Raw genomic sequence first — 26,265 nt, 5'->3', positions numbered from 1 at the left:
GGCACATGCGAGCTAAAGTCGTTTCTGCAGTTTCTCACAATATGTTTGCTACAAATCCGTGTTGTCTCTGATGGCGACAATGGACTTCCATCGACACTCTGCGGAAATAAAATATATCACTACATAGCACAAGTATGACATGCGCACACAACTTTAACTAGTACGTCCCCTACAATATGGAATAGAGGCAGTAATGTAGACAGCTTGGCCATTTTTAACAGCGCTCAAGAGACGGAAGTTGAAAGTATTAGTAATCAGTCCTGCTTCAGCAATGCCGGCGCGACCAAGACGCGGGCGTGTATCGTCCAGTAACTCGATCGATCGGTGCAGTGGTGAAGCGGGAATGAACTCCGGTCATGTTCAATGCATCGTGCACATATTCAATTTCTCGGCACGCGTGAACTTCGGCCAGTGCTAGCGCATACAACAGAAGTGGTTTCCATTCTTGGGCAGCGCACACACCAACGAAACACGAGAAAGAAGACAGGACAAGCGCTCGTCGAACAACTTAAAGTTTTTATATGAATAAAAGAATATGTACCGAGTAATTATTAAATTCATGTGGGTTACATATAAAAACCTTCATACACTCAGGAGTGATCAATGAACGAGCTCGCTTCGTTTGCCAGTTGTTTACTTCCCTCGGCGCACCGCAGTAATCCATGTCTGTCATCTGCTTCTTTCGTACCATTTTCTTGTGAATCGGCAGAATTTCACTGGTGGCATCAAACCTTTCGTGTTTACATTGCTGTCGTGACAGTTAACAACACAATAATAATTTCCGGTCATCTGAAGAGGCGCCGTCGCAAACATGAGACGTTTCGCGCGCAGCGCGAACTGTTTTGGCACGTAAAACCCCATAATTAATTTTTTTAACAGGATACATAGGAAATTTATTTGTAAAAGAAACTTATTTCTGCACCGCACGTCCACAGATGTTGCTTTGTCTGAATTTATTGCATTTTGTGTCGCTGACCGCAGGTTGTGAGAGAGTTCGAGGAAAAGTGGGACATACCACATTGCCTTGGTGCAATAGATGGCAAGCACGTGAATGTTGAGTGCCCGGCAAACTCAGGAAGCCGAGACCGAAATTACAAAAATACGTTCAGCAAATCACTGCTCGCTGTGAGCGACGCAAACTACAGGTACACACATTCAATCATACCATCTCGCGTAGTGGCAGTTCAGCAAAATCTAATTTTCAGAAATATTTTGATTCCTTATTCTTGTCATGCTTGTCTTTCTTCGAAGCGTTAAATGATCTGCATAACCGCCATGCAGTACTACTTGGTGTTATTTTGGTTACAAGTTGTTTCCCTGACATCTCGTATGCACCAGTAAGCAGGTATGCAAAGTTTATTCCAGCTATTTTTCGCACTGCAGTGTTGGAGGAGTGTTTGTTGAGACTGGAAGAAATGTATCAATAGATGCATTGCACAAAACATATGTACCGCTTATGTAAGGCTTCCTTACTGTTTGAGGGCCAATTATTTTGTCGAAAGTGACTCAACAGGGTGTATTTCTTTTTCTATTGCAGATTTAAAATCTTGAGAGTAATGTATATGTTCGGAAAGAAATGCTGTGAGAAAGGCTACAGTGACACAATAATAATTTGTGAAGGTATGCACCTATTGTTTATAACGAATAATGAGAGAAAAAATAATAAAGAAAATTAGAATACGAGTAGAAAACAGGGTACGTTTAACTAAACGTGATTTACAGGACTAGTAAAATGTCCGTACTAGACAACTGCCATTTTAGTGCCAGTCAGCATCATGGTACTGCGCAAGCCTCTCAGCTGGTGCTCGTCGTATTTGTGTTTTTCGTCCTTGTTTAATTTGTGGCCTAAATTTTGCTCAAATTGAATAGCCACCAACCAGCTCACACCAAGATTCTGCCCCTAAGTCACTCCTTGGTCGAATTCATAGCGAACTGGTTACTTCATCATCTCCAGGGCCGACATTGATCTATGGTACAGTTCAGTGTGTTGTATACTGATGAGTCACAGTGCTATCTAAATTTATAGTTGTATTCCTGGTACTTGTTTGTATTCCAGATTCCTGTATGTTGAAATCGGTCACCATGGAAGCGAGTCAGATGGTGGGATCTTTAGCAGAAGCAACCTGCAAGCAAAAATTATTGAGGACAGCCTTGGAGTTCCTGCGCCTGCAAGTCTTGGGGGGATAGGCAGCATTCCATATTTTTTTGTCGGTGATGAGGCTCTCCCTCTAAAGACTTACATGATGAGGCCATATTCCAGAAAAGGTGAGCAGCGACATCACCACAATCGTTGCACATTCTGTAGTAGTTAATAGCATTTTCTCACGTAACTAATGGTTTTTGGGCCTTGCTATGTTCATCAATTGCAGTACAGATTATAAAATGTTGTCTTTGCGGTTTTTTGCTGGCATGTCTGCATTTAGCAAACGTATACAAGTTTGGTGGAATACATAGACTTGTAGTGAGGCTTTCGCTGTGTAGGTGCACGGATCATAAAAATGACATCCTGAAAGGTCTTAGACAACACATAGCATTCAATACAATCTTATTAAAGCATTGCAATAGAAGTACAAGCCAGTATATCAGTCCAATCTTGTCACCTCAGTGAGTCTGCTGTATTGTAAAACACCTGCCGTTTTTACAGGTCTTCACCCTGTTCTCTCAGTGAGCTCATCGATAGCAACAAAACAAGCTTGCAGTGCAGAGAGCAGCACCACCACACAATTTGAAGAGCTACAGCAAAGGAGAATATTTAATTACCGATTGAGCAGGGCTCGCAGAGTAGTCGAAAATTCTTTTGGAATTATGGCGCAGAGATGGCGGATCCTTCGACGGCCTTTCAAAGCCAAGGAAGAGAACATTAGAAGGATAGTATCCGCATGTGTCGTGCTACACAACTTTCTTTTGAAAGAATCGCCTGAATCAAAGGCCACGTACTGTCCTCCGGGCACCGCCGACACCGAGGACTGGCAAGGAAACGTGACTGATGGAAACTGGAGAGCCGAAGGCACACACAATGGAGCTCTAGTCACCTTGAATGGTGCAGGTTGCCACTCAGCCATGTAATGTTGGAAGAGCTACGGAAGTACTGCTTCCATGCACACACAAGTTGCAGTCACATAGTTATAGCTAACCTTTTTTGCCTACCTTGCGCCGATTTCATGTCAGTTTGTGTGCCACTAATTTGGTGCATCTGTGTGCACTAACACACACACATATGTATGTACTACCACTGGTATTTCTTACGATTGCATGTTTTCCACCAGTATACTACGAGGGAACACCTATGTTCCACTCAAACAAGATATCACAACGTAAAACCAGTGCATGCAGTATTGCCTCGTACGTATCTGTAATGAACACAGGGCCTTCATTGGAATAGTGCATGTATAGATATCCCCAACAGACTTGAATTTAAAACTGTCACTGCTATGTTGAGCAAATGAACAGAGCGCATCTATGTTCTGCATTTTCAAACAAGGTAATTCCTACAGATAACCAAGCGCAAGATGTCAGGTATCGCAATGCACTGAACCTTTGATGGTATAGTACTTAATTTCAATGAAATCAGCAGTTTGCTAACATTTCTTACATTTGCAACACCAGTTCTTGAGGCACTGTCGCACAAGCGTTATAAAATTTTGAGAATTTTTCATGTGTTTACACCTGTCTGTTGTGGCTCTCCTCTCCATCCTTGCCTCATCGTCCATTATGAAGTGCCTTACATTCTGCATCTGCCTCAACTCCTCTTTGCATTTATATCTAGATTGCGCAGTGCACAAACCCTGCACATAACGATGCCAGTCATAAACGTGATGTGATAACAATGCCCAAGGAACCTGTGTTGTGAATGAACATTGCAGGAGGTTATACATTGCATTGGACAAAAATTAGCCAGTGTACATAGAATGATGTGCGTCACAAATGCTTTGCTTCATGATTACAATGTGTATGTTGGGTCTGCAGATGTTCTTGCTGTATTACACAGTATTTCAGCTAACTTAAGGAAACGAACAATATTTAGGGAAATTATGCTTCGTAAATAAGGTGCCCTAATGGAAATCCTTCATTTACAGGGTTGCTTATGCCATGCGCGACAAACTGTGCAGATATTTCATCGCAGAGGGAAGGGTGCCGTGGCAGGAGAGCCACGTAAAAGACTGCAGATGGTAACAAGCCAAGTAAGTTCGACTTTATTTACACAGTTTTACAGCATAATAGCATCAGTGAAACAATACAACAAAAATAAATGCAACCAGTATGTCATGAATTAACCACTTACTAATCATTTGCATTTTTATTGCCCTTGTTTCATAACTGCACACACATGGGAATGCAGGTCTGTTTTATATCCAGCTAATGAGTTTATCCTACCAATTCCTAAAAGAAAATCCCCAGAAGTGTAATGCAAAAGGATAGACAGTTGGGCGAGTTGGTACGGTAACATGGTCTTGGCTTCTAGCGCGAATTGAAACACGGACACAGAAAGCGCTCGTCCTGTCTGCTCCTTCTGTGTCCGTGTTTCACTTCGCGCTAGAAGCCAAAATCCCCAGAAGAACACGCTGGCTACACAGAAAACACCATCCAAATGCATTTTAGCAAACATGAATTTTCTACAATGAAATTACTTAACACATCGTCATGCTCCGCTAAAGACGTACCTTGATGACTCTATGCAATTTTCTTGTATGTAATAATATCACCATCTAGCCAATTCAATCTTGTGTTCATTGATGTCTAAAATTTTAGTGTAGACAAAGTTGTGTTGGAGCACTGGAAGTATTACAGCAATAAATAAAATACACGAAAGAGTACGGTACTAATAAACCACAATTTATTCATTTGGATTTCCCCGTCTTCTGACCTCTTTGATTTTATCGTACACTAGGTTGTGCACAGAGTGCATGATGTCAAACTGGTCATCTGCAGGTAAAGTGCGTAGCATACCAACCATGGTATGCGCAAAATGATGCAGTACGTCTTTCTGCTGCTCCCTTTTTTCTTGTGATGCCTTTATGTGGCTAAGACACTCAGCTGCCACAGCCAGTGTCCCAGAGTCATCGTCGCAAGGACTGCAAGTGAACAATATATACATTTTCATAATGCCCCACACAGCTTACGTCATATATTTCACAACTTACGTCTTCTGGCTTCTTGAAGTCCTTCGATACTTTCGTGGCCTTGATGCACTGCGGAAAGATTAAAATTATTGTATATACCTCCAACAATTTCAACACACCTCATTCCACAGCAAGTTCCTTGCCTTCTATTTGGAGCCCCCACTTCCGGTTCCTGTGCATTTGTCTGTTGTGGCCTGCAGGAAAGGTAGCACAAAGTTATGCACTGGGTAGCACATTACAAAGCTTGGTTTCCATAAGTCAACATGCAATAAAACATGATATCATTACGTTTCAGAGGTGTCACTGCTGGGAGTTCCATGAGAGCTGCTGCCTGTCTCGAAATCCACCCACCCGACCTCATGGATCTCATTCAATGAAAGTTCAAGTTGGGAGTCTTCCTGGCTTCTGCTGCCACTTTCGGCAGACTTGTCTGATCTGCATCAAGCATAAATAAAAACATTTGCTGCAGTTACGCATCTAATGCTCTGTTGATGCTGGCCAGATGTTTGTTGTTTTTTAATGAACATTCGAGGCACATTCGATCAATCACTCACTGCAGTGTAGTACAAAACGACATCACATATTACTATTGCTTTATGTTTGCATGAGTTTTATGGAATAATATTACCACGCATAAAATTTATATAATCACATGCAACAATGAAGTTGCAGGACAAAGTCAACTTCAAATTGATAGATAGTCTCCTCAACTTACCCTCCTGTCTGCTCAAAGGCAATGTTGCTGCAAATACTGTAAAAGTAGTTCGTATTGACAAGAAATGAGCATACTGATCAAAACAAATAATGACGTGCTACAAAAAGCAAGAGCCCTAAGCACTTGTGGTGTAATTATGTTTTACATTGCAAGTTAAACCGACAATAAAGTAGCACCATAATGCTGTGGAAATTGGAATCGGCCTAACTGGTAACATCACTTACATGGGCTCCTCGTACACTTTTTCCATGATGGGGATCAGTGCCTCAAAGTGTTTCCATTTAACTGTGGGCACATCTTTGGCTCCGGCCCCACTTTTCATCTTGTCCCTTATTTTAGCTTTAGTTTTTGTGAAGTTATCCTTCAAGTTCTTGAATTTGGCTTGGTAAATTCCATCTGCTAAGCAAGAACAAAAGCATTCAAATGCTGTACACATGTGCATCTACATGGTAAAAGCGATACATCTCACATTTTTTGCAGCAGCATGCCGACTAGTCTAGCACAGTGATATTAATATAGTTCATTTGTAATTGGGCAAGCAAACTCAAGAAAAATAACGAAAATAAATGCAGGCACGTCGTATAGCCCCTTCAGTTGTATGAAATGAAAGAAAACGACGGAACTTCCACCCATCCGTCTTCACACGCGTGGAGCTCGATTAATTTTCAGGCATATGTTCAAGCTCCAGTGCACTTTAGCATACGTCTAGACACCGATAATGTATGTATTCAAGAGATAACGCGCAGTTTGTCCATACATCAAACAAACACACATCCGCGGCAGTAAAAACGCACGGTTTGTAAATGCGTATCACGAGCTGAAGCGCGGGCGTTGCCGACAGAAACGTGCAACTCGGCGTGATCGTCGGATTGCGTGGAGCAACGCTCAAAGTATACATATGTTACGTGTTCAGCGTACAAGTCGCATATTATGCCTACATACGCTTTTTAAACATCGTCGTGACACCGTCGTTTTAAACCGTCGTGACAACACAACGCGGTAGATTCCTCGTTGGCTTCACCTATTCTCCTCTCACAAAAGCATTCTTTAATGGTCCCCTTTGAGTTAAAATGTTCTGAAAAGTCACGGAGAGCACCAAACGCAAAAACCCGGCCCGAGCGAAGATACTGCTCCATGAGAGCAGACCCGGTCTCAAGTACGGCCCCTACTGCAGCACCGGTATAATCAGTGATGGTATTTTTGAAGGTAGAGCGCCGTAAGGCGCGAGAAAGGTATAATCCGGGATGATTGATACAACACGAGCGCTGCAGGCGCGAGAAAGACTTCCGAACCACCCGTGCGAGGAGAATAGGCGACACCAACGAGGAATTTACCCATTACGCTATTAACTAGGTGATGTTCACTTACCAGTCACACCCAAATCCTGCGAAATCTTCTTCCATATCTCTTTCTTATAATCCGCTTCCTTGTACCTTGGATGACTTTTGTCGTACAGGACCGGGTACTGTTTGATGATGTCCAGCAGCAGTTCCACGGAGAACACAGTTGGCTCCGACATGGTGGACGCCATTTGCATTCTGATCGGCGGGATGTTTACATTCGTTCACCAGCGCTTCCGCCGGGTCGGGTTCTGATTGGCTGCGGCCAAAGCGGCCAACTTGTCCGCGCGGAAAAAATCGGTCCGAGCGCGATCCGGCCAAGCGGCCGCGTATTTTCCGCAAAGCGGAAAATCCGCGGCCGCTTGGCCGGATCCGCTTGGCCGCTTGGCCGCTCCGCCTTCGGTGTGAACGTGCCTGAACGCGGGCGCGACGGCTGCGGAAACCTACACCCTTTGGAGATGAAATTGTTCCGCCAGGGGAGAAACGAGCGCTGGCGTCTAGGAAGAAATAAAGCCCCTCAATCTCCCAAAGTAGCGCCATTCGCTTCCCTCCTCCTCCGCTCGGCGCGTGCTCGACGGTGGCGCCGCCGGTGGTGGGCCTGCCGTAGCAGACGACGGCTAACACGCTACGGGAGGAAATCCGCAGAAAAGTTCGTTCGAGCCCTGCGGAGCAGTTTTTTCAATCGAGATCTTTCTTCGTCAGTCGGTAACTGGCCTTTAGAATTTCGTCTTGGAATTGCGGAAGAAATAGAGAAAATTACCATTATTTAAGGCGTATTTAAGGCGTAAAGCACGCGACGTTGCGAGTTCGTGTTGCTGAAACACGACGCAAGCACGCGGTGTACTCAAACACGCGCGTAATTAACAAAGTTTCAGGTGTTGACAGCGTGAAAGTATGTGTACGTGGTTTCGTAGGTTCATTCACGTACCTGCAGGACACTTTCGTTCGGTCGGCGCGTGAGAGATTCCGGCTGTGTGCGGTCAGCAATGCCTGGCAACAGGGCCGTTTTTTTCATTGCGGGGTGCTTTGGTAATTGTGACGATATATTGTTTTTGTGCTCCAGGAGGGCACATGTAATGGCTAACGGAGGCCTCTGAAGAGCACGTAACATTACACTAATGCAGGCGTCGCAAGGAGTGTTCGCATACAAAATTGGCTGCCCGCGATCTTATACCCCCTTGGCATGCACAGACTTCGGCGAGCCCTATCCAGCCCTGGTTCTAGCTTTGGTGTTCCCGTTGCGTCTTTGGTGCCCTGGAGGCGCCGTCAATAATACGAAATAATGACAAGTTGTTACAACTAGTAAATAAAATTTATTGAAGAAATACAATCGCGCCGAGGCGCCAACTTCTAAAGCAGCGCTAGCGCGCGAGCATTATGAAACGCCAACGAGGAATTTACCGGCCCACCTACGACTCTACGATCAAAGTGCACGTTAAACATCCCCAGGCGAGCTATCTAATGTTATCCGGAGCCATCCACTACGACCTCTTAGCTTTAGTTGCTTCGGAACGTTAAAAACGTTAATCACCATAAACCAAATCAATACATGCGGGCGTACATTCGAAGCTAAGACTGCATCGTAGGTCATAGTGAGCCTTGCAAAAGCGTCGAGAATGTGCTAACTTCTGGTGGAGCTCAAAACACACCCTGAATAAAGTCGCTTTTATGTCACAGGACAGCTGCAGATGCGTGCATTTCACCGCAAGACGAAACTAAATGAAACAAAGAGAGCACATTCGAAAAAAAAAGTTAAACAACGCGCTAAAAACCACGCAGAGCATGAACACACACGTTTTCGAAGCGGAAGGCGTGAACTAGGCTCAAAATAAGTGGTTGTGAGTAGCCGTGGCCCTTACTTCACTAAGCCGTGCGTCCTTTGCCACTTCCCCGAAGTCAGCCCGCCCGATCCTGCGACTCCACACTTCTTTTTGCGTTGCGCCCGCCGGACGACAAAGCAAAAAACTTTTTGCGCTCGCTGTGTCTGTTGCGGCAACCGAAGGCGCAGCAGCATGGCATCGCAATTATGTTCTCGGCCCTGCACATTCTATTACGCTAACGCACTCCGTCAGTCCGCCTGCCGTACTTTCGTCGCGCAGGCCCAACAATGGAGGTCGGCGCGCGCTGGAAAAAGAAATATACAAAAGCGCGGCGCCTGCTCCGCGCTGGAAAGAAAAAAATATACAAAAGCGCGTCGCCTGCTTCCACGTGACATAGATTGGCCAATGGGGGAGCGGAGGAGGCTGGGGAGACAGGAGGGGTGGAGGAGGACGCGCCAGGGTGAGCGGGGTGTCGGAAAGATCTAAGAATGGCGCTACTTTTGAAAAATTGAGGGGCTTTAGGAAGAAACTTGGCGTGCGGTCGTCCATAGCCATGTCGTCTGAGTTCGAGAGTAGTTATTTCATAAAAGCAAAAGCAAACAACAATGTGACGTCACATCCGGTAAAGTTAATTAGTCCTCCTTTCTCACCTTCTCTCAGCTAACGCATGCGCAGCGACCACTTAGCCCTCGCGTGACACCTTAAAGACACGCTTGGCAAGTACCGTTCCGTCTGAAACAATGATTCATTTTCTACTTGAACAGCACGTGAAAAGCTGTTTTAGCTTTATTATTACGCGAAAACATGTTTTGTTGAACTATGAGAACTTGTTATTGTGTGTACGATTACATGTTACGTAAAAAGTATCAGCGGGCCGCTAAAGTTGGAGGACAGACGACAAGGTTCGCGCTCGCTTTGAAACAGTTGGTCGTCTGTCCTTGCTCTTCTTCGCTTGGTCATGCATTGTGGGTGAGTAAAGAGGTAATATGCGTGAACGGAAACATTTTATGAAGATTTTACTTTGAGAACGCATTATTTGCGCAGCCATATCCACGTTTTAGACGAAGCCTCTAACAACACCAGCCAACACGAGCCTCGCAGACACATATACCGTCATTCCCATTACGGCACGGTGCCCCCTTAAAGCCTGTTTCACATGCAAGCGAAAATGCTCGCGAATCCTGCCGCCGCGCCGCAGAAATCTGTTTCGAGCGGCGGCGGCGGCACTAGCGGCGGGAGCGGCGAGGTTCAGGCAAGTTGGAATTTCGTCGCAGCGGCAGAGCGGCAGCACCGCTTCCGAACGGCCCGTCTCGACACGAGCGTCTCCCCGCAGGCCGGCTGAGGCCGGTGAACAATAGAAGGCAGCATCCACGTGACCCTGCGTTCCCGGATGTTGGTTCCCTAAGTCGGTTTCCAAATGTCCCTATGAGGCCACAGAATACCTAGTGTGTCACGTGATTGGGGAGGCTTCTTCCCTGTATTGCCGCCGGAATATACAACAACCCACGTGCGTGCAATGACACGGAAACCACGTGTTTCCAAACGCCGCGAGTTCTGCTCGACATTGTCCTGCTCTTGCCTACTCCGCATCGGAATGGCGCAGGTCTGTGATCGAGCTGCCATCGGCGATGACGATCGTCGCTGCGAATTTTGCAGCAAACTATTCACCCAGAGGAAGAACATGCTGCAACACATCAGGAATGTTCACAAAATGGCCGTGGATGTCAAGAAATTGATGAAATGCGACGTATGTGGCACTTCCCTGCCTACAATGGAGAAGTATTCGGAGCACCATATCGCAGCGCACAGCTTCGATGCTGAGTACGTGCACCTGGTGTTCCGGAACGATAAGGGTGAGGAACAGTTTTATTAAGTTTATTCTCATTCATCGTGAGCAAATGATGTTGAAACGCAATATTATATCTCGGACTTTTTTTTAATTTCTTGTTGCGCAGTGTGCCTCTAAAAAGTAGTTGGTTATGCCTTGCGCCTTTGTTTTCTCTCTCTCCATCTGTTTCGCGAAGAGCAGCTTTTGCGCATGTGCCTAATCTATTTCCTTGGGGCATATTGAAGTTTGTATCCTCGTTAAATATAATTTAATTCTTTGTTTATCCATCTCTAGTTAGTCGTGTGCGCGCTCTCCGCGATGCACTACAACACATACGTTTGGCATGGTCTGCTTTTCTGCACAGCAAGTGGAGTGAAATTTGACGTTTGTACATCTTTTTTTTTTTTTTTAAGCGACAAGAGTAAGCTGTTTTGCTTTCTGACGTTGCTTTGTGCCACGTGCGTGCGTGGCCTAGTCTTCGCCTCAATGCACGTCGCAATGCGGCAGAGACGCAGAACCGGGACCACAGTTGAATTTGCGGATGTCGCCGGGATGGTTTCCCAGCGTATTGTGGGCAAGCTCTTTAGCAGTACATTTCATAGAATAGAGCGAAATGTGACGCTCGCGCAACCCCCCCCCCCTTTTTTTTTACTTAAACAAGAGGAGGAATTTGCTCTGCGTTCTGACGTTGCTCTGCGCTACTTGCGTGCGTGGTGTAGTCTTCGCCTCAGTGCAGGCCGCAATAGGTCCGAATGCAGGCCGACGTAGGTCCAGGACCACACTTGCAATTGCGGCTGTCAGCGGCTTGGTCTCCCGGCGTACTTTGGGAAAATTCTTTAGTAGTACCACAGTCCTTCAATTGAAGGACTCTGGTTGTAGATTTCATAAGGTAGAGCGAAATTTGACGCACGCGCAATCCTTTTTTCTTTAAGAAGAGTGTGTTAGGAGAGGCTACTTGGTAAGACATCTTTTTGTGAACGTAAACTGCGCTTGGGAAAAGACACCAACGTACAAGAAGACAGGAAGAACGCAGACTAGCAACTGGTTTATTGAAATGGCACATAATGCTGCCTCTTCGAACCAGGCGCATGCCCAAGCCAGATCATAACCGCGTGACGATGGAACACTCCCTCGCCAAGCCCCTATGTACAGTAAAAACTCAAGCTCTTCTTGAAAAGAAGGAGCTTTTCAAGAAGAAACTGAGGGAAGGGATTCACACTGTTCTGGGGCGTAGCTTGCACCACGTGCTCTCAGTTCGTCTTTGTCTTATTGTAACAGCATTGCTGTGAATGTACAGTCTTATTCAATATTGAGGAAGGAGTGAGCATAGATCATGCTTAAGTTTCATATTTGTTTCTTATTAAAACAAAACTAATATGATAAATTTTTTGAAGTTATGGTGCACCACGTTTGAAATTCAATTTCAACAGAAACTTAAGCAATATCAAGGATGACCTCATGACACGGTCGAATTGAAGGTGAGGGAGTAAAATAAATGCTACATTAGCCCATGTCCAAGACCTTCAATGTGATTATTTTTGTTTGTATCTCTCTCCCCAAGGTACTTGTCACTATCTAATGTTATTTTGTGCGTTTATTACAGAATTTCATGAATGGAAAGCAGAAGAAGAGAGTAGCCAGAACTGCTGGGTCATTTTGCCCACGGGCTCCGAAAAGCTGGCCAGTGGAGGGACAAGGATCCACTATCACTGTAATAGATCAGGCGAGGCAAGGAAAAAGGAAGGTCATAGTGACCGTCGGGAGAAAAGTCAGGGGAGCTGTAGGTCTGGTAAGATATGTCTTTCATTTATTACCGTCACAATGGACAATACTCAGAGTCCGACACCTGAAGGCACCACCATAAAAGTCAGGTATCAAAGAAACCATTACGGTCATAAGCCAGAAATTCAGCACTTGAGAATGAGCGACAAGGAAAAGGCCAGCGTAGCAGAGAACCTAGAAAGGGGTGTGCCCATGAAAACCATTCTAAAGCGAGTAAGAACATCTGTGGCATCCAAGCTGAGGCCAGTGCACTTGGCAGAGTGCTCAACCCTGCATAACATCAAACAGCAGTTTAACATTGCTGCTCCATAACATTGTCACACTAATGACGCTATCAGTGTAGACACGTGGGTGCTTGTGATGAAAGAAAAAGGTGAAACACTTGTCCGCCTGTACAAGGCACAAGGTGCAGTGGACCCAAGTGGTACATTTCCTTCAGCAGACTTTGCTCTTGTTCTGATGACAGAGCCTCAGAAGGAGCTACTAGAAAAATTGGGCCCTGCAGGTACTGTATGTCTTGAATCCACACATGGAACTACAGAGTACCAGTTTGAGCTGACCACTCTTCTGGTGCTAGATAAAGTAGGATCAGGTGTAGCTATAGCTTATTTCATCTGCAACCGGATGAACGAGCAAACTTTGACAGCATTCTTCAAATATCTGGAGTCAGCCATGGCCAAAAAAGTGGCTGCTAAGACATTGATATCTGATGATGCGTCGCAATTCTACAAAGCATGGTCCATGGTCATGGGTGCTGCACAACAGAAACTTCTCTGTGCCTGGCATGTGGATAACAATTGGCGTAAGAAGATACTCGAGTGTGTAGAGAAACAGCTAAGGCCACATGTTTACCATAGTGTGTGGCTACTCTTAGAGTTCCTCGCGGAAAAGGCATTTGAAGATTATTTTAAGCAATTCCTTTCTAGTGAGGAAGAAAAACTGAGGGACTTCCTGAAGTACTTCAATGACCACTATGCAGTTAGGCCGCAAGAGTGGGCCTATTACTTTAGGACTAGAGCAGCTGTCAACACTAACATGCACGTTGAGAGCAAGCACAGGACGTTAAAGCATACTATGCTGGAGAGAAAACAGAATAAGCATGGTGACAAACTAATTTCTGTCCTCATGGACTTGACAAATCATTTTTTAATGAAAAGGGCTATCCAGATGATGAAAGGCGCAAAGGGTAAGAAGCTGAGCAGAATTCAGAAGAACTACAGGTCTGGCAGTGAAATGGCAGCTTGTGCCAAATTAAATGAAGATGGCATATGGACTGTGCCATCTCAGTCTATTAAAGGGCTCTCATATAAAGTGTCAAAAGTGGGAGATGGTGCTTGCTGTCCTTTGAGGTGCAAGGAATGCGCAGTGTGTGTGCATACTTATATGTGCACTTGCTATGACCATCTTATACACTTTACAGTGTACAAGCACATTCACTTTGTGGTCAACGCTAATCCAACTAGCAGCAACAAGGCCCATGAGAGCTCACCCGAAGAAGCATGTGAGGCAAGTCGGGCATTGCACATTGTACAGAGTATAACAAAGCTGGAAGCAGCCAAAGCAGTGTCCAGCTCAGCACTCTTAAGAGCAAAAATGGACTCAGTCAGACAGGAAATATCAGATGGTGAAGTCTCTGAGGGTGTGGCTGAGAAGGCAAACAATTTGTTTGAGCCAGTTTTCATGCTTGTTGAAAGTGAAAGTGACCCAAAAAAAAAGATGCCAGACCATTCAAATAAACCAGCCAACAAAAAAGTTGTGCGCCTGTTAAGGTTTCACTCTACAAAAAACCCTAGATTGTGGCAGCCATCATCTAGCCTTTCAAGGCCCACTGAAGCTCAAAAGGAAGTCCTTAAATAACAGCTTAGGGACAGCAACATAGAAACTGAAGAGATAACCACGTCAGCAGGGCACGATTACTGGTAACAAGCCTCCAGTGCAGTTAGGAAGAGCGAAGTGGTGCAGTAGTGCTGTGCTGTCATGCCTTATTGAAGCAGGTTGAGGGCTCGCATGTTAACAAATCATGACATGTGGTCTCTGATGATTAGCCCGTCTGTTTTTGTCTGTGGTGTGCAGCCATATGTCACAGCTGGATGGTATGTGTGTTAGAGCACGAGAGAGGCCACCATGCTTGTTGTATGAGCTGCTGGTAAGTGTTCTGTGAAAATAGGTACAAACCCACTGGTCATCTCTGGTATGTGGCAGCTGTTGGATGGTAGTGTGTTAGAGCACGCCTCCATGCTTGTCATATGAACCGTTGGTAAGTATGTCTGTACATAGATGTAAGGAAGTGCATTGGATGGTGTGTAGTGCTTCAGTGTGCAAAAGCCTCCAATGTGTTTTGCTACTTATAAATTTGTGTAAACACTCAGTAGCGCAGTAGTTATGATGTTGCATTGCTGAGCTCGAGCTTGCGGGTTCAATCCCAGCAAAGGTGGCTGCATTTCAGTGGTGGTGAAATGAAAAAAAAAAGTGTGTAGTTGAATTTAAGTGCACATCACAAAACCCAAGGTGGTCAAAAATAATACTGAGTCCCGCACTGTGGCATGCCTCATAATTCGATCTAGATTTTGTGTTCCATGTGATGTTCTTATTGCCCATTTGAATAAACTTTTATTTTTCAGATTACCAAAATAGAGGGCATATGCAATGGTATTGTGTGCAGTCTGGATAAGTTGCTCTGGTCATGAGCACTCAATTAAAACTTCTGCATATTTAGCTGCAGCCGACAGTGTCATAATGATTGTAAAGACTATGCAGAAAGCTTTAGGCCACCCTACATATCAGATCAGTTTTATATTGCATCCCTTATGGTGCATCTCTTACTTGAGTAGGCATAATAACAATTGGCAATGCTTCCTTACACATTTAATATTTTTCTTTCTTTCTTTTGGAAGAGTAACCTTGGAAAAATAATCTACAACAGTGCTCCTACCTTCTCTATCCCCATTTCTTTTCTACACTTCAACTTCATTCTACGCACTATCTTATTCTCCTCTTCATCCTACATTGAGGGTGTGGGAAAGTGAGCTAAAGGTGCATAAAGATTGCTGTGCCGAACTTAATTGCGGCACTGACGAAGACAAATCTTTGTCAAAAGGTTCACTCCAGCTACATTCTCCCTCCAAACACTGTTTATCACTTCAAGCCTTCATATTCCTGTGAGCTTTTGTCTTGTTTAACAGTTGTAACAGTCATACTATTTATTACTATCAATAGCCAGCATACATTTAGCACTGCAAAGGGCTGTTTAGAAGACGTGCGAGTTTCTACTTCCCTTATGATAAATACTACAGACATTCAGTCTCTATTTTATGAAAATCTTTCAAACATTGCCAGTGATGACCACCATATGGGTTAATGTCGGCATGGGACGGAGGCTTTCCCGCAAAAAGAACAGTTATGTTTTGCTCATATCATGTGACTGGCAGTTTCTGCTGTAATTTTTGCACTTGTCAACTGCACTGTGAAGAGTTCATTTCTGTGAATATGTGCTGGCCTGATTCTTCTTGTTCACGCATTTCAGATCTTGTACTATGAGATGAGGAGGTGTAAAGTAAAAACACCGTGTAGATTTCACAATGCCTTTAAGAAACCACGCAAAGCTTGGAGATGAAGCATTACATGCAACTTGAACCAAGTGTCTGGACACAGTGAGTGAAAGTTGTTTTGTTATGAGCGAGGGTGTCGGTGTTACTTGTAACTACTTTAAATAAAAGTTTGTTTCAAAACAGTGGCTCAACTCTGTGTTCCCCCGGTAAAAAACAAAACCATTGGGATTTCCAATTCGCTTTTTAAACATAATTGACCTATATGAATAAAAAAAAAACTTGAGGAATCAAGATATAAGCTTACCATACCATGGAAACACTTGAAACTCCTTTTGAGAAGCTTACTCATACACGAACACACTATAGCAATTATTTTCAATCGTATACTCACAATTTGCCGCGTCACCACGTCAAGTTTCAAGGCAGATTTTTTTTAGACTCGAAGCTATATGCTTAATTCTATCCATTGTTTACTGCATTGCATTTGATTTTCTATAACAAATAAAATTGAATTCTCCATTGATTGCGCCGACGCTCACGTTATAATTGCATGCTATTATTATTGACTAGTCATATATATTCTTGGGGGGTGGGGGGCTGCACTGGTGGCGTTCTACGAATTTGCGCCGCGTGTTTGTGCGGGTAAGCTTAAATGCAAAATTTTTTTAGCGCGTTATGAAAACAATGCACTGCGGGTATTTTAATTAATGCAACGAGCTGTATGAAATATCGGTCAAGGGGTTGGAAACGTCGTTATAGAGAATCCCGACGATTTTCTTTTGCGTGTGTGTATTTGGAGTTGATGCAGTTTTCTTTATTTATTTTGGCTACATTGCGCCAATTGCGCTTCCATAGAATAAGGAAACGCGCTTCCACGCGCTTGCCGACTCGATCGCAAGGGGACAGCCTGATCAACATCAATATCAGCAGCAATGGCGGATTTGCGCTTGCCATGGCGCTTGCAAAGTTTTCAATAGTTTTCGCCTTTTAAGTGATGCTTTTGCTATTTTAACGTGTGGAGGTTCATTGTACGTCTGTTTTTTCAAGTTTAGCATGTGTTTTAACACATGTGAAGGTGTAGTCTTTTCTTCTTCAGCGGATATTTGTACAAGACCCTGTTCACCGTCTATCAGGTAAGATGTGTACGTATGCTACACGCAATCGTAGTGCTTCACTAAGCCACAGTGCACTACAAAGTTAAGCATGAGCGGTACACAAAATTCACAAGTTCTTAGTATTGTCAAGAACAACGATTGCTTGGTGAAGTTCTCACAGGCGTTGTAGAAGTTGTTGGGCGCGGCAGTGCTGAACGTAGCGTTAGCGGCTTAAATCGTGTTTTTTACTAGTAACAACGTGTCACTATTTCATATTATTGGCGGCGTCTCCAGGACACCAAATCGATAACGGGGACACCAGAGCTAGAACGCGGACTGGTCCATGGGTTGGGGCTCGCCGAGGCCTGCGCGTGCTAGTAGTATATCTATGATGTCTGTAGGCTGTGTGTAAGTCGTACTTTCCGAATTTTCTGACGCATTTTAAGATCAGCTGTCCGCTTTCGCGGACAAGGCTGGTCAGGGTGGTCCGTGAGTTGGAGCAACATAACCTGCTTCCAGTTTAGGACCGCCCTGCTTCCAGTTATGATCCCTCCGCTGCCCCTTAGGTACCCTGCCGCCTCCTTGATTATATTCTAATGCTCTCCTGAGGCCTCTGTTTGCCGGTTACATGTGCCCTCCTGGAGCAGTACTCACTACAACACCAGTCAGAACCTTGCCCATTGGTTTACCTATGTGTGGCCGCAAATATCTGAAACTTAATGCCAGTGCAACAGGTTTGTTGGCAAGGGTGTCAGATCGTTGCTTTGTGTTGAATCGGCCTTTTCTCAATTCTTAAGAATTTAATTGGAATGCACCTGACCAGTGCTGCTCTGTGGTGCTTGCCACCAGTCCCTTGGACAGGGAAGACATATGAGAATCCCTGTGCATACACTTTATATGCAGTGGTGTGACCGCTTCCTTTGGGAAACTACCACGTTAGCGATATTGTGAGCGCAATGTGACTTTCCTTCATCTTCCTCATCCGTACGTAGTGTGTGTCGCTTCTTCCTCGCCATAGCTCTAGCTCGGCAAGAATAAAGCGGTACCTTAGAAGTGGTGGAGGTGCTGGGGTTCTGCATACCAAGGACGTATAAGGTAACAGTGTTTGCGCCTTTAATATGTCGCATTCGATCATTTTGAGACGTGGTGGTGTTCATGCGTCAGCACAGTGCAAGGACATCCACAATGTAAGAGGTACATGATTCTCGAATTTTATACTCTCTCCGGACTTTTCTCGCGACCTCAGCACAAGTAGTGGGAGCATCAAAAAACTGACAAAGCTGGTGCATGAATGTTGCCCAGTCAAAAAGATCTGGCTCTTGGATCAAACCCAATTTTTTTTTTACATTGTAGAGGCAGACGGGCATGCTGTGAAGTTTCTAAGAACTGTCCCACCATTGCTGACTCTGTTGTACATTTATCAAACCACTTGATTCTCACCAAGCTCAAGTTATGGTGACAAAGATGCGCCACGTGCTTTACAGTCACATATTGCACTCGCAATTCATCTGTTATGCCAGTTTGCCGAAATGAGCATGCACAGCAGTGACGAATTCACTATGCATGCACAGCAGTGACGAATTCACTATGCATGCACAGGGATTTGCCTTTCCTGTCCTATGGGCTGTTGGCAGGTACGCTCGTCAGGTACACCTCAGGTTTCAGTATGTTTGCATTCGGTTGCATGAATATGGAGGGAGTGTGTTCGCTGTAATCAGTACTACACATTTTGCTAATGTAGGCTTGAGTGGCTTTCCCATGACTCCACTAAATAGTCTGAATACTTCCATGTATGATAGAATGATGAGCATTTTGACCTCCAGACATGCAGCAGTCTTTACACCACTGCAAGGCAGAAGCAGCCTTCTCACCATGTTCACGCTCAAATAAATCTCGTTAAGGCATTTTATGGGCCCGCCAAACCGCCTGCACCACCTGAATGATGTCACTTGTTGTTGCACCTGGCTGTTCATTTCATTTGGCATCCTCTGTTCGCACATATTCGTTTCCAATAATTCAGGAAAATTGCAGGGCTGGTTTGCAATCTTTCCTGTTTTCTTTATTTTTCTTTATGGCCTTGTAAAACTGAGAAACGATAATGAAAAAAAGAAACAAAGGCTGCCTTCCTGTTCACCAGTGAAAGTATTGTTGCTTAGAAAGAGGCGCAGAAAAAGATGTATATGCATGCCGGACAGCCTGCACAAGGTTTTATCTTTGTCTCTTCAAACATGGCGTACCTGCTTGGGGTCAGTGGAATCGCTGTTCTGTAGCATTACCCCTGGCAGCGGAAGCGCTGTCCCAGAGCTCTAAAGAGAGTCATCGGAAACACAGTGCTAAACCTTCATCCTTGAAATGTGAAGGACGTCACTGGACAGGACGAGAGATGACAAGGTGAGTCTGATTGGGGCAATGTTGTGGTGATGGGTGCCACCTGGTTGAGCGCACAGTATGGTCCCCTGTCCTGAGAAAAGCTTTTCTGGGAGCCCTACACAGTGGAAAGGGGACCAGAGAAGTACAAGCGCACCAGGAGAGAAATGAAAGTCGCATTGTGAAGCATGGTACTGTCATTTCTGGTTGCTTCATGACGCAGTAATGATAGTCGCAGCACAATATCTTCAATTTATTCTGGCAACTCACGATATGCAAGTGAATGCTGCTCACTCTGATCATGTGGCTGCGTTTCAGTGCTTGGATATCTAAGGCCACGTTGCAAAATGCACAAGAGATTTATCGACTTCGTATACACAGAAAATACAAGAACAGTTCTAATAGCACTGAAAAGACAGAGCATTCATGGCGTCGTTCAAGCTCAGTGTCCTTGAGCGTGCGCAAGAACTAGTCTAACTGATGTTATGACTGGCCTGTGTGGTCAACGATTTGTGTCGCGGCGCCAAAGCAACAGTGAAAGGCTGGACCTTTTAAATACGCCGAACCGCCTGCAACCGTTGGAAAACGCCTAGGAGGCCCTAATAGCAAAAAGACCTTATCATTTGTACAGGCATTTTCACCTTCTTACCCACGGCTTGCACAACACCCTGATGTCTGCGTAGTCTCCACAGTGCTGTCTCCCTTCAGCAAGTGGGACGGTTAAGCTTCGTGTGTGCATTCGCTCTTTCTCTTCGTCCTCGGCAGGGAAGGTGCCAGCGTTCTGTGTGTGTGTGTGTGTGTGTGTGTGTGTGTGTGTGTGTGTGTGTGTGTGTGTGTGTGTGTGTGTGTGTGTGTGTGTGTGTGTGTGCGCGCGCACACCTCAGTGCCTTTCCTTCTGCTGAGCCAGTGGGGGTTAGAAAATTTGTTGAACACTTCCATGTATCGAGCGGTGGCCGCCAGCATAGAAAGTGTTTTCTCTCTCCTTCTTTTGAGCAAGGGTATTCCAAACACTATAAAGGACGTCTTCGCCAATGGAATTGAGCCTTCAGTTTTTGATCAAACTAGCATGTCTGTCGCTCTCCATCGGGAAACTTGCAGAGTTGACCACTCCGTAACAATGTGAAGTAAACATTCATTGTTACTCGTTGCCTTGTTGCCGTATCTCCTGCCTGGCCCCCTGAGGACTCACGAGCCGCTGCAAAATGCAGTCAGCGGCACGATCCTGAGCACCTGGGTGCACAGTTTGTAAGAATTGGTGCCAGCGGTTCGATCTGACAACCGATGGTAAGCTCCAGACCACCAAGCCCACGCTACTTCCACAGTCTTGGGTTTCCATCTTTAATACGGAGCAGCAGCAAAAAAAGAATTGACAGCTGTGAATAAGGTATGCGGATGTGGGCTGCTTCCCTTGAACTTCCTGAAGGCAAATGCCTTCAGGAAGTTCAGTCGCACTTTGTTATTTGAAAAGGCGTCTCACCAATTTTAGAAGTTGCAAACCGACAAGTGCAATGCATAGATCACACACTAACAATCCTGTCTCCAAATTATCAAAATGATGCACAGTGGGAAAACAGCTGAAATTTTAAACAAATGCCATCATGGTCGCAATGAAGCCCTGCTTCAGCCAGAGTCAAGGTTACATGCACAAATGTCTATGTAAAACGTGCTGCCTGCAATATCACCAACCATGGCACGTGACTTTCGTAAGCCAAACAATGTTAAATGCCATCCCTGGATGTGTGCCCCACAGCAAAAAAGGAAGAGAAGAAAAAAAGGAAAGAAAAGACAGGGCTTGTCATGCGAGTGTGACGTGAACCCTTGGCTCCGTCATGGGGGAAGATGAAGAAGGAAGATCACTTGGAGGCAAAGGGGTTGAGTGCTGTTGCTTTTAGCACTCGCCTCCTGGCAGCGTGAAAATGCAACATTTCAATTTCTTCCATTTCCTTTAATAATGAACTAATTAGAAATATTTGTTTGAGAAAATGCTCCCTTGACGGCTTCCAACGTACCAATGTACCTATAACTAATATTTGCCATGGTGCTTAATGAGAGGGGCTTTTTCAGCCCAAATTAGATCCTGCAGACTATAGTACTGTATGGAAAATATGGTACATGGAACTGTAAAATTTAATTTTCCACAGCAATTTCTACCTGTGCAGTTGGAGTTGGCTTTGTCACAGCATAGATGTGAGGACCGTGAAACAACCTTTATTCCCTAAAGATCCTGTCCTGTAGTATATTTGAGCATTTACATAAAGGCATGGAGACCCTCAGTGTGTTGCAAACTAAGTGGCGGCATATAGGTGGTGTGTGCTGCCTGTAGGGATGCCACTGTAAGCCATCTATGTATTGGCGGATTTCTGAATTGTGGATGGGAGAAGGCTCATGGCTGTTCTGCCTTTGCACCAAGCACTGCAGAGCACAGTGCTGCAATTTTCTCTTTGTGCAGTTGGAAGAAAATTATTCCTGCAGTGGCAGCGACTACACAGAAAATGCACCCTACAAGAGTGGACAGAGTTTCAACGTGACTGTGGTTTGAAATGGTCCGGCCCCTGTGTATACAAGCACCGATTTTCCCAGACAAGTGTGACAGTGCCTGGCTTTGAATGCAGTGTGCTGCTTCATAAATATTGCAGTTGCCCAGCGCTAAGCTGCCTGGATTATGTGGTTGCCATAATGACTTCTCTGTACCCGTGGGACAAATATTTGCACTCAAAATAGCGACAGAAGCCATGCATTTCCTGCTGACATAGAATTAGGTTCCACAATGTCATCTGATGCATACACATGCTGTGGTGTGGTTGGTGTGGCCATGCTCTTTTTTCCTCCCTTCAAATATGCTGGTGAACTGCCACTAGTTACAGATGTCTGCAAGGAGTGCGCACTGTGTGAGTGCTGCACATGAATTGAAATTACGACCACCACAGTGATGATAAAGAACACATTGAAAAGTAATCTGACAACACTTATTAAGACTGTCTACAAGTTTTCTGCGAGAGATTTCCTCAGGGTTGACAAAAACCATCTTAGGGATCATTTAATGGGGTGTTACCGCCCGCATTATGAGGTGAAAGAAAAGGAAGCCATTAGGATTTCTCTGGTGGTGCAAGGTGCTCTAATAGATGGCTTTGAATTGCAATAGACATAAATATTATCATTCTATCTGTCTGGGCACAACTTCTTCGCCAACCTCTCTGTCATCTCTGTAGCACATTAATCTGGGATAGTAACTCACTCTGACGCAGGAAATGAAAGTGCATGCCAGGCATGCTGACCACACTGACTTGGAGAGTGCCACTTTCTTAAATGTGGCAAAAGTCTGTGTTTTGGGCGAAATAAGAGCTCATAGGCAATTTTCATCTGTGATAAACAGAAATAAGTGCTGCCAGTGGTCAGACATCATTGAGGTCGAGCTTCTCAAGCAAGTGGATGCCATCGAGAACACCAAAAAAGCCAGTGATAGCCATTGTGAAGCAGATTCAGATGGTAAGGTCCAGCCGGGGTTTCTCTGCACAAGGTCACCAAGTGGAATTCCTAAGTAACGGATATTTTTTCCCCTAAACTGCTACCCTAGAGTGGCCGGAACATGCACCGTTCGATCCAAGCATGCAGCTGTTATCAAAGTTTAGTTTAGTCAATTATTGAGGCTTAAGATGGTTTTAATGAATGTACATTAGGAAACAATTGTAAAAGAATGTAAAAAAATTTGAACTGTGTTGACTCTTTGGTGGCATACTGTTGCTAATCCTGAAGTTACGTCCTCAAATAACTTGTGCTCCAGGTATTTGAGCGAAACTATGGGTGTGGAAATATGAATTTTTCAATTTCAAAGCTAATTTGAATAATGAAACCTAAGTGCGAAGCAAATATTTTTCGAATATGAATACTACTGGTATTGCAAAAATACATTTTTTTTCACCAACCAGAGGTGCAAAATAGTTTACTGCATAGCAAATAATGTACAGGGATATTATGCTTCGTGGTTAACAAAATTCTCTAATACAACACTTTTGTTTGACAATGTCATAACTGTAGTTACTTAATGTTTCATGAAGCAAGGACAACAGCTCAACATGTTCAAAGAGCAGTGACACCTAGTGCATGTCACCATCGATTCAGACATCGAAAAGAGCTGCTTAGAGTGTGGTATCAGCAGGTCGCTCTTCACAAGCCGAGCCAACAGTGGGCACCACGCTTACACCATCACTCAAACGGATCTTCTTTTTGGCCCAAAATTTCATCATGCAAATATCTTTGAACCTGCGATTGTGGCAGTGAAAATTTCTGCCACGAGTGAAAATTTCTGCTGGGTGATAAGCTAATCAGTCTTTCCGCAGTGCTGATGTGGAAGTGGCCCGTTCAGAAGCTTTTGTTGTTGAACGCATACTTGGGTTCCTTGGTGTTGAAATTATCCTTCCTTTCTCTAAATCAAAGGGCGAGATCTTGCATTCTGAATGTTTGCTTGCGCTCTCATTATTCGCCTTCACCGTGCTTTCGTCAGCGGTCGTCTGCTTGGTGAAGCGGGAGCGCCTATTGAACACTGCCTACTCACTGATGTAGAAGGTGAAGCAAACAGTCAGAAAGCTAGAAGCTTGCGCAATCTCATCCCAGGTTTTCAATCCAGTTTGACATTGAAGCATCCTGGTAGTATTAAAGTACTTGAGAATGAGGTTCCAGAAGCATTGCCAAGTTTGCCACTTGGTGAAATTTGTAGTTTGGAAACAATTTAGGCTCTTAGCGAGATTAGCAGTGAACAGAGGTTTTCACATGGCGATTGGTGTTGTCCAAATGCATGAAGAGGTCACAGTACGAGTACTTAAGCTGATAGTGTCGGGTAACCATAAGCACCAGCAGGGGCCCCGTGACAGTGTCCCCTTTAACTTCAGATATGCTTCACTGCATGATGCTAAATATGCTTCGCCGCATAACACGACTCTGCTGCTGTGAAGGTGACTTAAACCGACAACAGCCGAGAAGGTGCAAATAGCACTGCGCCGCCTGGTTCTTGCTGTTGGCCTTTTCTTCTTTTCACAGTGTCCTTACTGTAAGTGCACTCCAGAATTACAATGCAGGAATATGCATGTGTGCGCAAGCTTTCATTCAAGAGTAACTCATGACCATAAGTTACGTCATCATGGTTTCGTACCATGTCACGGCATCATAAGCGAGACATAATAAAGGGGGCCTCAAAGGCTGCGGGAGAGACTAATCTTTTGTGCGAGATTGTGCTATCCTTGCTGCACGCAGTGCAATATTATGACTCTCATGTCTATGGTGGCATTGTCGATTATGAATGTTTCCTTACTGCGTTTAAAAAATGTGTAGTGCATCTTTCAGATAATAATGGCATTATAGCTTCAGAGTTGTTCAAGTTTGGGGTACTTGTTCACTAAAAGTACACTATTAGAAAAGCTTTAGAATGTCTAGGTCATAATTGCATTTGAAGAACTGTAAGTCTTCCTACACATAGCAATTGGTAGCTTACTGTACGATGTTGAAGGTGGTTTTTATTCATAGGCCCTACGCAGAGAGCAGCAACACAATGCCTGGCATGTGACCAGGGTTCGTAACAGTGTTTGCATTTCCAGTGCTAGTAACTGATTCCAGTCTTAATGCATAAATTTGCTTTATGAATTCTTTGTAGACAGAAGGTGCTTGAATATTGGTTGCATGAAATGCTCCAATGCACACTGTTACGTGCAGGGTGTCTTTTATTACCATACAAATTTTCTTGTTTTAAAGTTATGAGCGCGGCAAATGTGGCATTCTTGCAGAGGAATTCCTCTATTTTGGAACTCCACAAATTTGGAGGCAGTCACATTTTAATGCACTCTCATTTCTTACAAATCTTGAAAGTTGCACCTAATTCAAGATATTCATCATTGAATTTTACTGGTAAATCGAGGCAATATTGGAACCGAGTGTGCTGGGAGCGCAGAAAAGAAGGTCCCGCTATCTCATCAGATGGAAACATCTTGGCCAGTCATTGTAGCTGCTGATACGACACACTCTGCCTGGCAAGCATGTGCGTCAGTGTGCCATGTCAGGCTATCATTTAAGCTTTGTCCCACACTTCTTGACAGGGCACTGCCGCCTGATGTGGAGGAGGATGCACCAAGTTTTGATTGTACTCAATTGAGCGCGATAATCAATATTTCAGAATAAGTGCAATTTTCGAGATTTAGAAAAAGAAAGGGTGTGCGTTCACATGCGACTGCCTCCAAATATGCCATTTAGAAGGCTGCCGCCAAGTTACTAATAAAAAAGTGACTGAATTTTTCAAAATTAATTTTCTGAAACTCGCATTAGCAGCAAAGTGTGTCCACCTCACCTAGAAACTCCTTTGCAAAAACGCCGGGCTCTCCGTGCTCAAAACTTTTTGCTAAATATCAGCATGGTTAAAAAAAAAACTAGATATGCATAATTGTTAATGTATGAAAATCGTACACTATTACTTTTCAAAATTTTTGTCCTTCTATGCAACACCAGAAAAATTGGAAATAGAAGCTTCAGGTGACCTATCTGATGTGCAAGTTGCATGGCCATATTATTGTTTTAATTTTTCGCTATCACCTTTTACTGTGATGTCGCCACTGCAGCAGCTCGATGGCTGTGGCTTTTCATTCCAGGTCACAAAGCTGCACCCAGGTA

At 44.5% G+C, this 26,265-nt stretch overlaps 1 protein-coding gene and 2 long non-coding RNA genes across 3 annotated transcripts; 2 read left to right on the top strand and 1 right to left on the bottom strand.

Moving 5' to 3' along the window:
- Positions 1-1,861: 1,861 nt before the first annotated feature.
- Positions 1,862-5,551, top strand: LOC142573259 (uncharacterized). Its single transcript, XR_012826271.1, has 3 exons — positions 1,862-2,265; positions 4,077-4,181; positions 5,416-5,551. It is a non-coding gene; the product is annotated as an uncharacterized LOC142573259 (long non-coding RNA).
- Positions 4,667-7,652, bottom strand: LOC142573258 (uncharacterized). Its single transcript, XM_075682867.1, has 5 exons — positions 7,204-7,652; positions 6,060-6,231; positions 5,409-5,555; positions 5,142-5,314; positions 4,667-5,072 (listed from the first exon to the last, which is right to left on the bottom strand). The coding sequence occupies exons 1-5, from the start codon at positions 7,370-7,372 to the stop codon at positions 5,014-5,016; spliced, it is 720 nt and encodes a 239-aa protein (XP_075538982.1). The 5' UTR covers positions 7,373-7,652; the 3' UTR covers positions 4,667-5,013.
- A 2,662-nt stretch (positions 7,653-10,314) lies between these two features.
- Positions 10,315-16,338, top strand: LOC142573257 (uncharacterized). The gene is made up of 2 exons (XR_012826270.1): positions 10,315-10,848; positions 12,427-16,338. It is a non-coding gene; the product is annotated as an uncharacterized LOC142573257 (long non-coding RNA).
- Positions 16,339-26,265: the final 9,927 nt, after the last annotated feature.

This window comes from Dermacentor variabilis, chromosome 2 (genome assembly GCF_050947875.1).
Source record: "Dermacentor variabilis isolate Ectoservices chromosome 2, ASM5094787v1, whole genome shotgun sequence".
NCBI lineage: Eukaryota > Metazoa > Arthropoda > Arachnida > Ixodida > Ixodidae > Dermacentor > Dermacentor variabilis.
Note: the sequence above shows the minus strand (reverse complement) of the source record. Positions and strands in the feature narration are given on the sequence as shown.

What these genes read in the sequence shown, in the direction of transcription:
- LOC142573258 (XM_075682867.1), bottom strand. Translation starts at nt 7,372, where the DNA reads ATGCAAATGGCGTCCACCATGTCGGAGCCAACTGTGTTCTCCGTGGAA. An exon ending in AGCAGTGACACCTCTGAAAC is followed by an intron (nt 5,315 to 5,408) that starts GTAATGATATCA and finishes CCTTTCCTGCAG; the next exon opens with GCCACAACAGACAAATGCAC. An exon ending in ACTTCAAGAAGCCAGAAGAC is followed by an intron (nt 5,073 to 5,141) that starts GTAAGTTGTGAA and finishes GTTCACTTGCAG; the next exon opens with TCCTTGCGACGATGACTCTG.